A 12,878-nucleotide genomic window follows, 5' to 3' on the forward strand; every position below is an offset into this window, starting at 1 on the left:
GTTATGGCCGACCAAGCAGATTGAGATTCTGGAACCCAGAAGGCGGATGCTGCTGTAACATATGCCTCAAAATGTGGAGGCAGCTTTGGACAGGGTGATGGGTAGAGGCCAAGAGTTTTGAGGTACATGCTAGAAATGTGGATATTAAAGGCCACTCTGGCAAGGCCTCAGATAGCAATGAGGTACATATTATTAGAACCAGAAAAAAAAAAAAAAAAGGTGGCTCTTGTTATAAAGTGGCAAAGAACTTCTCTGAACTGTTCTAGTGTTTTCTGAAAGGCAGAACTTGAGAGTGATGAAACTATTTATTTAGCAGATTTCTAATCAAAGTACTGAAGGTGCAGCTTGGGTCCCCTTAGTGCTTGTAGTAAAATGTGAGAGGAGAAGGATTAAGTGAAGAAGGAACTATTAAGAAACAAGGAAGCACAATTAAAGAAATGAGAAAATTCCATTCGTATCACAAAAATATGAGAAACTTTGCTATGAAGAAAACACTAAGCATGTGGCTTAAAAACTATTTCAACCATTTGATAAATAGATCAAATGGGTTTAGCAGCCCCAGGAGAAGCCAGGAATACAAATGGGATAACAGCAGAAACACAGCCACCTGGCACTAAAGGGTGGCTGAAAAACAACACAGAAAAACAACAAAGTAAAATGAAGGCAGGCTTTAGGACTTTTTAGATCCTATAGAACCAGACTAGAGAGCCATTTGTCTATGAAGATGTGTTATCCTTCAAGAAAAGAGAATGACCCTGAAAAGAATTCAGAGACCACTGGGGATGCCTCCTGTTCAAAGGGTAGAACCATCACCCTGGTTTCAACAGAATAGAAAGCCTCTAACTGAAGCCTTAGGGGCAGAATTGCCCAGCAAAGGCTTGGGCAAGGGGCTACCTGGCAGTACCAGAGACAGGACTTCTACCCCAGTGGGTCCGGGAGGCACTGAGCAAAGAGGATTATTCTCACAAGATCTGACGAAACATAAGACCTAATGGAATTTGCCTTGCTAAGTTTTGGACTTGCTCAGGACACATCCCTCCTCCTACTTTCCTATTTCTCCCTCTGTGGAATGGGAATGCCTACATTATGTCCAGACCACAGATGTATTTTGGAAGCACATAACTTGTTTGGTTTCACAGGTTCACAGCTGGAGAATAATTGTGCCTCAGGATGAACTGTACCTTGAGTCTTACCCGTATCTGATTTAGGTGATATTTACTTGAAGGTCTGGACTTTAGAGCTAACGCTAGAATGAGTTAGGGCTTTTGGGGCTATTGGAGTGGAATAAATGCATTCCGCACACAAGGACATAAATTTGGTGGGGGACTGGGGTGGAACGTTATGGACTAAATGTATCCCCTCTTTCCCAAAATTACGTTGAAGTCCTAATCCCCAATGTGAATTTATTTGGAGACAGGGTTTTCAGGGGGGTAATTAGGGTTAAATGAGGTAATAAGGGCAGAGTCCTAATCTGCTAGAACTGGTGGACTGATAAGAAGAGGGAGCTATTTCTCTCTCCCTCTCCCAACTGGCTCATCTGCATGCACTACGGACATGAGAAGACACAGTGAGAAGGCAGCCATCTGTAAGCCAGGAAGACAGCCCTCATTAGAAGCAGAGTCAGCAGGCACCTTGATCTTGGACTTCCCAGCCTTCAGAACCGTTAGAATTACGTATTTTTTTGAGTCACTTGGTCAGTCTATGCTATCTTGTTATGGCAGATTCAGTAGACTCAGACAAAAATCATCAAGAAAAAATGAACAGAGCCTCAGGAACTTGTGAGACTACAACCAAAGAGCTCACATTTCTTTCATTAGAGTACCAGGAGAAAAGAAGTAGAAGGTGGGGGCTAAAATGTATTTACAGAGATGAGGGCTGAAAATCTACCAAATTTGGCAAAAGACATAAACCTACACATTGAAGAAGCTAAGCAAACCCAATAGGGTAAACTAAAAGAAATTCACACCAAGATACATCACAGTACAACTTCCTAAAATTAAAAACTCTGCACTCAAAATAATGTGTCCAATAATCTTCAAAGTTTCAATGAAAAAAAAATATATAAAAAATGCCACCTGCCTCTACCCAAGAGTAAAATGGTAGAAGGTATTTCAAAGTCTTTTCCAGCTTTTCATAATCTAACATGCAGTGTCAGTGCAAATCTACAACTAAACTTTACTATAAGCTATACAAAATCTAAGGTACAAACTAGATACAACTGAGGTAAATCTTTATAAATAAGCACATTCTCAGGTAACTCAGATACCTTAAAACAGTTTGAACGCATCAAAGTTCTCTTCTGTACTCAATTTTCTAAGCTGTGGTTCTCGACCCTTGGAAATTAACATGATTTAGTAGGCGATGTCTCAGTAATCAAGGTCTAAAAGACAGAAAGTGCAGACGCAAACACCCTGCATTACCCTGCAGCCTTAGCTGCCCTCACAGAAACTTTTCAACAGGACAACTATTAAGTCTAATATTTTTCACGGTTGTGAACATTCAGTTGAGTAGTTAACATAATCAACATTTTTTGGGTTTATTCCCCGAGCTCTTTTTTTCTATCCTTTCCCTCTACTTCCTTTGGCTCTTTAAACTTAAGAATGAAGGACAACTTCCTTTCCACCACCACTCCTGACTCTGGACAAACTCATTGTGAATTCTTAATCTCTTATTTCTACCCACGCAACTTCCCTAAAAGTATAACTTATCTCTTTAAAACTTATATTCTTAGTATTATGAAAATATCTAGCACAGTCAAGATGTCACCATTCCACCACAGCATACCCCATTTCTCTCCCAAAGATATGGGAATTTACGTACACGTTAGGGTGTTACAAATAATTTCCCTCTTTCCTGAGGGAAATTCAGTGTCCTCTGCCAGAACACTTTTAAAAAGGCAAAACTATACTTTCACAGTCTAATCATGCTACAACCCATATCAGCAGTGACTTCTCAATCACTTTTTTGCAACACCATCTTGAATTTCTTTGTAGACCCCCATGGCAAACACGGTAAATGCTCAGTAAGTATGCTCTGAATGTACCACATGTACATGGTCTTTACCCAGTATGAATTCTCTTGTGTTGGCCAAAGGTTAAATGCTCACTAAAAGCTTGGACATATTTCTTGGTTTTCACTCCAGCATGAGTTTTCTGATGTTGAGAGAGGGATGAGCTCTGGCTGAAGGCTTTTCCACATTCCTTACACTTGTAGGGCTTTTCTCCAGTGTGAGTTTTCTGATGTTTTGTAAGAGACGAGCTCTGGCTGAATGCTTTTCCACAGTCTTTACATTTGTAAGGTTTCTCTCCAGTGTGTGTTCTCTGATGACGAATAAGGGCTGAGCGGTCACTGAAGGCTTTGGCACAATCATTGCATTTATAGGGTTTCTCCCCAGTGTGAGTTCTCTGGTGCTGAGTCAGGGCTGAGCAGTAGCCAAAGGCTTTCCCACATTCGTTACACTCGTAAGGCCGCTCCCCAGTATGAGTTCTCTGGTGCTGAATAAGACCTGACCGATCACTAAAGGCTTTGCCACATTCGTTACACTTATAGGGTTTCTCTCCAGTGTGAATGACCTGATGCTGGGTAAGGAATGTGCTTTGGCTGAAGGCCTTCCCACATTCATTACACTCATAAGGTTTCTCTCCAGTATGAATTCGCTGATGTTGAGTGAGGTATGAACTCTGATTAAAGGCCTTCCCGCATTCATTGCATTCATAGGGTTTTTCTCCAGTATGAATGATATGATGCCGAATAAGGGCTGAGCGGTGACTGAAGGCTTTCCCACACTCATGGCATTCGTAGGGTTTCTCTCCAGTATGAATTCTCTGGTGCAGAGTAAGGTGTATGCTCTGGCTAAAGGCTTTCCCACACTCCTTACATTCATAGGGTTTTTCTCCGGTGTGAATTCTCTGATGTAAGACAAAAGCTGAGTAGTAACTGAAGGCTTTCTCACACTCACTGCATTTCCAAGGTTTCTTTCCTGCACAAATTCTCTCATGCCTAATTATTTCTGAATTTTGTTTTAAGTTATTTTTAAATAACTCACGATGATGTAGTCTCTCTCCCTGTTGCTGAACAAGTAAGGACCTCCGAGCGCAATTTCTTCTACATTCATCAAATTGGTAACTTCTCTCCCTAGAAGATTTCTGAGTGACAGCCTCTTGTATTAAATGCTTCTTATGGTTTTCCTGCTGACTCTCTAAAGAACCCTCACATTCACTAGAACCTTCCTTTGAAAATCTTACAATTACCACCCCAGGGGCCGATTCTTCTTCAGAAATATCCTTCTCTGGAGTTAGCTCCTTGCCTTCTGGTATTGTTTCCCAGTCTGAAATAAGCAAAAATACACACGTGTATCATTTCCTACACTGAGAGAAAAATAACTGCTGGGGTAGGAAATTAATGAGACATGTTTGTTAAGAATATTTACCGGGAACACATGAACTTGAAAGGTCTCAAAAATAGTCTTGCAATCTTGGGAGAACACAAGAAAAACAAGATGCCTGGACAAAGAAGTACAGCTGCGTAAAAGGAGAGTGTGTACAGGTACTCAGCGTTCCCCTATGCAGCAGGATAGGAAATAACGAAAAATAACAGAACGAGACTAAGAAGAGGTGATGTGGAGAAATAGCAGATTTTTTTTAAAGGACTTAGAGGAGACAGGGCTAGGATCAGAGAAAGATGGTCTTCCAAAGACTCACTGTACCCATCTGATCAGAGCCTTATCATTTCATGCCTCGAGAATGACCATCTTTAGCTAATCTCCTTGCCACCAATCCTTTCCTACTCCAATATGTCCCAACCACAGCTAAAAGACTAATTGCTGAAAACCATCTCCCTTTCACAAAAATCTGTTGCTTCTACTGTCTCAAGATGAGACACAAATTCTAGAAGCTAGCATTCAACATGGTCCAGGTCTACAAACTCAAACGAGCACAAAGCTTATTAACTGGAAAGCAACTAATCACCTCTGATTGCTTACCATCACCCTAGACCCAGCAAACTGGAAAGAGTAAAACAGAACCAAGAAGAAAGAAAAAAGAGAGAAAGGAAAGAAAGAGAAAAACAGCAGTGTGTTGGGAGAGGAAAGTTGAAACCCCATGTGTTCAGATTCGTCCCCAACCTCTCAAAATACCTGCCCCAAGTTCCTGGTCTTCCTAGTAAGAATTTCAGGGGGAAAAGCTTCATTGCTAAAAATGTTTAAATCCTTGCAAGCTTAAACGGTCTTTAATATCCATTCCAGTCATGTCTCTACATGAAATAAATTAATACAATACAGTGTTCTCAACTAGTATACTCAGGGAAGTGCCTGGGATTTTAAAGGACAAATAGGTAGAATAGGTTAAAGGCAAATGGACTTCCAGCTAAGGGGAGTGGAAAAATTAAAGCCACAAATGTTCACGAAGAACACACAGTTAGTGGAGGACAGTGAGGGACTTGCCTATCTGATGTTAAGAGTTCAAGCTGAAGAACAGAGAAGGCAAAAAAGTTAGGCAGGTAGACTAACAACGGCTTTGAAAGCAGGGAGAGGAATACAGAACTGGCAGAGGAAGCAACTCACTGGGGCATCTAGCAGTATTATGCTGCCTCAATTTTACAAGGATAAGAGTAAAGAAAGTATAATTAACCAATAGTCTATTGCAGTAATCCAGTTTGACAGAAGTAACAGGCTCAAATCCATAACATTTTTCAAAAAAGTTACGAGGACTTAATAGCTATCATTTGCTTAGCATATAGCCAGGTACTGTTTAAAACATTTATCTTGGATTATTTCCTTTGATCGTCACCACAACAGTATAAGCTCTGTGCTGTCACTATCCCCATTTCACCACTGGGGAAATTTAAGTCACAGAGAACATAAGTCACCTGTTAAAGGTCACAAAGCTAATGAGTAGCTAAGATCGGGTTTAAACCAAGGAGCTTAGTTCCAAAGTCTGCAGTCTTAACCATCATGCCATGTTGCCTCTGCTTAGACAGAGAAGGTGGCAAGGGAAAACCCAGAGATGAATTTACAGTCATTGATCTGAGACTCAAAAATATGGCGTCCGGCAAAGATAAAACGACACGTGGAAAATCCTGCTTTAGAGCCTTGAACCCAAGCAAGTTATTAACAAACACTGAAATGTTGGTTTCATTGCGCCTTATTTGGGAAAAAGAATTGGTGTGAAAGAGTAGAAAGTATTTACTTTCTAAAAAATCAAATTATAACAATTATAACTTTATAAACAGATCACCATCCATGGAGCTAGGATGTGGCATGGGGAGAGACAGGGACTTCAACTTTTCCATGGGTCTAGCAATATCTGGACAGGCTCCTCCTCCATAAGCATTTCCATTAACAATCTGGGTTTTACGCGCGCTGTTTTCAACACTCACGCACCTGGACTGGTTGCTTTCGAAATTTCTCTCTTCAGTTCCTCCTCATGCTCCAACTGAGAGATTACATCAGGTGTGGAAATTGGAAGCCCTATTCATAGGGAAAGAAAACGGAGTCTGGTACAGTCCTCAGTGTTCGTTCCTTGGTCTTCAGGAACATGATAAGACGGGGAGAGTGAGGTCAGTTCTCCATTTCTTCCTCAACAGTGCTTACGAGGTAGGAAGACTGATAGGGGGTTGAGTCCCTTATCAATTTTACCCCCCCCCCATTTAAAGAATAAGCATCCATTCTCTTAAGAGTTGTTTTCATTAGCACTTTGTCTCCACATCCTCGGTCGAGGAGTAGAGAAGAAGGATGCTACAGGTCTATAAAATAAAGGTGTTTATGTCTAATTCCAGGAGTGTTAAAACTATATCCAGAAACAAAAGGCAGAAATTGCCTGTCTCAGGCCCTACTAGAATTAAGAATCATTGAATATAAGGACCCTGGAGCTCCTAGGAACTGAGGAGACCAAGGTACGACACTGGGTAAAGTCACGGGCACGGGGGGAGCCATCCTTACCCAGCAAGACCAGATTCCTGGGCTTCTCAGGCACATCTCCCTGAGGAGAGTTCAGCTGCCTCCACTGGGTGAGAGCCTCGGCCATATCCCTGATCATCAGTTCCTGAAAAACCAAACACACTGGTGCCCACCAACGAGCCTCCTTATAGAGGCCTCTGAAGAGGGCTAAAGCTGACAGCACAGGAGGAGGAAGACAGGAAGGATAAAAAGAGGACAGACAACATGGCCTCGGCCACCCTTTCCAGTACGAACATTCTCTGGTGAATTTGTAGGTCACAGACTCACTCTTTGCCTCCAGGCAACAAAAATGCATATTACCTGCAAGTAGGAAGTAGGAAGGAAAGCACCTTCAATGTAAAACTTGAAGGTATGAACTTCTTAGATTATTTATCAATAAATTACAGAACTACAGAATTTGCTACTACTTATACAGGAAAAGGGGGAGAAAAATGTAATTATGAATTAAATATTTTCCTTATGGTATAGTTTTTAAAATGTATGGGGTTCAAGAAATTGAAGTATTGTTTTCTCAAGAATGAAATCAGTTCCATATATATTAAAAATTAAGACGTTTCCTACACGTCACAGAATATAGACTTATTTGTAAAACAGCATCTGAAGCTCAAAATATTATGAAAGTTCCCAGAGTGTTCTTGTCATTTTTCACAACGACCCTGATCAGTCTGCCCCTGTCCCCCAGCTGGGGGCGTTCTTTCATTTGCTTGAAGTGTGTGTCCTATTCCCTTTGGCCCCTTTACACATTCTGCTTCCTATTCCTGAATATTCTGCCCCCTGCCCCATCCTTTCAGCAATGTGAATCCTTCTCTCCCTTCAGATCTCAGCTCAGGTGTTACTCAGGGGAAGCCTTCCCTGACTCTCCTGTTAGGACACATGTTCCTTCCCTTCCCTTGGGTTGTACACATAGAGGAGACCTTGTGACTAACATCAGCTCCACAGGAGCAGAGGCCAGGTCTATGCTTGTTCACTGAAGTAGCCCTAGTACTTGGCACAGAGTAGAAACTCTGTAAATATTCGTTGAATATTTGAATGCAGAAAGGAAGGAATAAGAATTAATAGAAACAAGTTTAAATGGGGTGTTCTATAAAAACGTGCATGGGAACAGAAGTGGGGAGGAGAACAGAAGCATATTAAACACAGAAAACACTCCAGAATTAGCCTAACCTTCTTCTAGATGACAGGCACAAAGTTTAGTTTGTTTACTAAAATATTTAAATAAGGGAGTAGAGCAGGTAATGCTCTTTTGAGTCTGTTACTGCTGCTAAGACAAATGTCTAATAATTTTTCAAATTCTATTTTTTAAATTTCTATGCAACTACAGTTTAACTTAAGAGTAAAATAAACCAGTCTTTGGGTTAGCAAATGAATCAGTTTTACAGCTCTTTAAACTACCACTTGGGCCACAGCCCCTTGAATGAATATATATATATATATGAATCGAACGGTTAATTTTGTTTGTATTCAGCTTTCTAATGTAGATTTCGTAGTCTTTCAAAAATTATTAGTAAAACAATGCACTTAATGACATGAAGTTAAAAGAACCACCTACTCTGAAAATGCTCTGCCCAAAATATACTCTTTAAGTAAGAAATCCCACACATAAGGTCATATGCCTCAGGAGTAATCAGCACAAATAATACAAGTAATATAACGTGCACCATCTTCGTTCTGTACAAACAATGCTAACACCAACAGACTAACAGGCAGTTGCTCTTAGACTTCAGTTCCCTAAGAAAACATCAGCAATCTACTCACTTAAGTGCATGTGCAGGGGTCGGAAGGCACAGGCAGGCCAATCAGACACTGTCAGCAGGTGCTACTGACTTTCTCTCCCCTCATCTCTCTGAACTCGATCTACAAATTCACAGATCAAAATCAATACTGGCATTTTCTCCCATGGTTTTATAAGGATCATCAGTACCTGTATGCCGTCAGGCCTGGTGTGACAGAAACAGAGTCCCAGCACCTGAACCAAAGGGTCTGCCAATCTCCCACTGTCTTGGCCAGATCTTACAGAAGCATCTTTACAAATCTTCTCTCTCCAATCAGCTACGGCATGTTTTGTCCTGCTGGGCCTCTAAAAACCTTCATGGGGCCTCTGGAATAAGACTGAGTGTAGATTGTCCTGGGGTCTGGGTACAACACAGCCAAGCTTCCCTTACCACAGTCTAGGTCACCCCACAGCGACTCACACATCCACACATCCTTGAAAGACCTCCAACTCCCTCATCATTTGAAGACTCTTTTTTCTTTTTTTGGCCAAAGCTGTTCTCTCTTGGAATATTCCCTTATTCTACCCTCCAACTACCCAATCTCTCTTGTTTTTCAAAGTACAGTTTTTATCCCACACTTCTCCCAAACAGATGATTTAAAAAAAAATCTCTTTCAGAGACTTTTATGACTTGTCTGGACCAATCATTTCTACGTTTAAAACATATCTATTTCCTCATGTTTATTTTATTTATATATCTCTCACTGCTTTAGTAAACTCCACGATGCAGGAGCAAGTGGCTTTTACTTCTTTGCACCTCACCAAGGTCAATTACAGTACTGAGTGTGTGTGCAGCAAACATTCAGTGGGTAGAGAGAAAGCAACGCTGGGAAGAGAGTTCTGCACAACCGAAGAGCACTTCCTGTGGGGTTCATCAGTCATCAGTTTATCAGGATGAACCCAGTGGTCTAGGAATCCGGGCTGAGCAATTCCGTAACAATGGAAGGAAACATATCCTTGCTCTGAGAACAGAAGGAAAAAAAAGAAGAAATCTAAACTTACCTGGGACCCAGGGGTCAACAGCACAGCAGTCACGTCATTTTCTTTTGGGTTTCCAGCATGGAGAAGGTCTGAGTCCTCAAAAAGTGATCCTAAAAGTGGAGACAGGAGCCATGACGATTACTCTTTCCTTGCAATAAACTAGCAGGAAGTGCCACACACCAGCTAGTTGTCATCTAAGAAGAGTCAACACTGGGAACCAAAGGACAATCGCATACTATCCTTTAATCAAGACCACCTTGACCACTGCTGCCTCAGGCTCCTCCTGTTCTCCTCTGCCCTTAAACTCCAGTAGAATGAGCATCTAGACATATAAATTAAACATATTTTTATCTTGCATGTGCTAAGTAGTCAAAATAATACTCCAAGTCTTTGTATGTCCATGCCTCAGTGATTCACCTCTGTTGTATTTCAGGCTCACAGGATGAACGAAGACTAGTTAAATGCTTTTTGAACATTGGCTTTTCAGGTATTGATACAATACTGACTGACTCAGAAAAGTGATGGGTCTTACGGAAAAAACACCACCACCAGCAAACACAAACCAAGATTGTAAACAAACTCCGTGACTTCTCAAATCCCCGCTTTCCCTTCCTTCCAAAAGGGTCAGATAGTCCCTTCCTACTGCCTTATGGGGCTCCTCTAGGATCAAAAAAGAAGTCATTATCAAAAGCCAAACTTTAGATGTGTTATCTTCTTGTGGGCAAGAGAGGCATCCAGCGCCTACAGACCAGGAGGGCAATGGAAGTGGCGGGCTGTCCCTCAAAACCCCAAGTGAAACCGGCTAGCAGGAAGGGGCTCGTGACGCTACTCCTTCCTGAGCCTGCCCTAGCCTTTCTCCCTTTCTCCCTCTCCAGAGGGCCCCAAGGCCGCCTCACTCCCAAATCCTCACCTCTGCCCCCAGGTTCCATGGAGACTCCTTCCTCCAGCCCGCGTTAGAGGCAACCGCCGCGTGGGAAGGGGCCGGGGGTCCGCCGCTCGGGTCCCCCAAGAGGCCCGGAACGCACGCGCTGGCGGCCCGGCGGCCCCACCCGGGGGTCCTCCCGCCACCCTCCTCCCGGGCACTCAGACTAAAAGGGGATGCGCTCAGCCCTCGTCCACCCTGGGTTCGACCTCCAGCCACACTGGCAAGCCGAGCCCGACTACAAAGGTATCTAACAGCCGGCTGCGACGCCCAGCGCCGGCCAACCGTGAGGCCGGACTACCACTCCCAGAATCCTCCGCGGGCGCGGCTGGCGGCCCTCACTCCCAACGCCGCTTCCCAGAGGACCCCGCGGCCTCCCGCGCCGCACGCTGCGTTCCTTGGCGCCGCGCGCGCCTAACCGGCCTGGAGGAGAGTTCCCAGCGGGCGAATCCCAGCCCGTGGCTGTCTAAGGGCCGCTCCTCCCTCAGTGCCGACTGTGGGCGGCGGACCCGCCAAACCCCTCCTGGCGTGGGACTTTCGCATCCCCGCTACGGTGACGGCGGAAGGCGCGCCCCTGACCCACGTGGGATTCTTCCCGGGCTGCGGTGCTCCCTCGGAGGGGAGGCGCCCGGCGGCGTCCCTGCTGCTGCTGCGCCTCCATGCATCGGCCCTTCGCGGCCGGCACAGAGGGGATCTCAGTTTAAAGTAAGCAGGGATGTTTGTTCCATATTGCACCTCGGAATAAAGAAAAATGGAATTTCAATCCCGAAATCACCTCAACCCCAACAACAGCCACGTCTCCAAGAAGAACCAGTAAACTAGTGCTGCTGCCCCAAGGAGGCTGGAGCCTGGAGGTCTTGCAGACTCCCCAGGAGCTCTAGGGGTGGGCGGGTCTTCAGGCTAGGGCGTGTTTTCACTTACCTTCCCACGTTAAAGTGCCAGGTTTCTGTGCAGTTCCGATTCCCAAGAGAAAATCTAATTAGCTATGTGCTTGTTTGGATACAAGCCACAATGTCCAATTGACCTTTCTCCAACAGAATCTCCAATTTTTAGATAGGCTCAAGGCTTCCCAAGGCTTATCATTATTCCTGCCCTTTGCCCTCCCCAGCACCCCCAACCCCTTGCTGCCTGGAACATAGTGAATCATCATGGGCCCTGTGGACTAGGTTACACCCTAGGGATGGTAAACCAACAAGGTAGAAGGAACGGAGCCCCGAGTAATTTGTTGGAACAGAGCTTGGGCTTTAGCCTGAGGGAGATGCAGACTTCTATTTTGTATAAGCCACTGTTATTTTGGGTTTCTTCTGCACAGATAACCACACTTACCTCTAACTGGTCCATAGGTTGGCTATATTTGGTACAGGCAGCTAGGGCTGGTGGGGATAAAGGACATGTAGAGACACAGCTGTGCTGGCTCAAATGGCAGCCAAAGGGAGTCTCCCCACCCTTCCTTCCGCAGGAGATACGTGATGGGCAGTTTCCTTCAGAAGATGCTTCATATGAAAGACACCACTCGCTGATGTTGTTATGGAAACCTCAGGGATAAGGTCTAGGCCCTGCAGCTTGCTGCACAAAAAAGCCAATCACTGAGAGGAGTATTGCCAAGGAAGAAGGCTTTAGTCAGGTGCTGCAGCCAAGGAGATGGGAGACTAGCTGCAAATCCATCTCCCTGACCTACGAAAACCAGGGGTCTGTGTAGCAGGGAAGAAATGTAACCGTGTGGGGGGAAACAGGAACTAGGGAGACATAAGGAAGCAATCATGATGATGAGTGAGGGGTCTGGTGTATCCTTGTCTGGATGCCGTCATCTGGTGTGTTTCAGTTCTTTGATACTTTTTTTTTCCATCAAATACTCTCTCAGAATCACCTTTTAATACTTTTTTGAGAGGCCTGAGGGTCTTTCCTGAGGAAGAAAGTATGGTAAAACAAGTATAAGCTTCAAACTTTAAAACCAGAGAGTCTGCCGGGCAAGGTGGCTCTTATGGAAACCTAGACTGTACCACCTACTGCACACCCAGGCTATATGGCATAGCCTATTGCTCCAAAGCTATAAACATGTACAGCAGGTTATGTGGTGAATACTGTAGGTCATTCTAACACAATGCTATTTGTGTATCTAAACATAACATGGGAAGGATACAACATATCCTATGCACCTGTATAGGACACTTACCATGATTGGAGCTTGCAAGACTGGAAGTCACTCTGTTACCAAACACTGTCATCTCCCAAAATAGCAATGCCTGCTT

The 12,878-nt window shown here is 43.9% G+C and overlaps 2 protein-coding genes across 2 annotated transcripts in view; one reads left to right on the forward strand and one right to left on the reverse strand.

The window, feature by feature from the left end:
- Positions 1-231: 231 nt before the first annotated feature.
- LOC111542258 (zinc finger protein 501-like) lies at positions 232-10,914 on the reverse strand. Its single transcript, XM_023211520.2, has 5 exons — positions 10,618-10,914; positions 9,729-9,817; positions 6,938-7,040; positions 6,380-6,466; positions 232-4,327 (listed from the first exon to the last, which is right to left on the reverse strand). Exons 1-5 carry the CDS (start codon positions 10,634-10,636, stop codon positions 3,060-3,062), a joined length of 1,566 nt encoding a protein of 521 aa, XP_023067288.2. The 5' UTR covers positions 10,637-10,914; the 3' UTR covers positions 232-3,059.
- The window catches only part of LOC113220347, a 10,398-nt gene continuing 8,325 nt past the window's right edge, over positions 10,806-12,878 (forward strand). Inside the window, exons 1-2 of the mRNA XM_026449281.1 lie at positions 10,806-10,875; positions 10,940-11,334. Of these exons, the coding sequence (XP_026305066.1) occupies positions 10,806-10,875; positions 10,940-11,334 (465 nt within the window). The remainder of the gene's footprint in view (positions 10,876-10,939; positions 11,335-12,878) is intronic.

Source organism: Piliocolobus tephrosceles, chromosome 15 (genome assembly GCF_002776525.5).
Source record: "Piliocolobus tephrosceles isolate RC106 chromosome 15, ASM277652v3, whole genome shotgun sequence".
NCBI lineage: Eukaryota > Metazoa > Chordata > Mammalia > Primates > Cercopithecidae > Piliocolobus > Piliocolobus tephrosceles.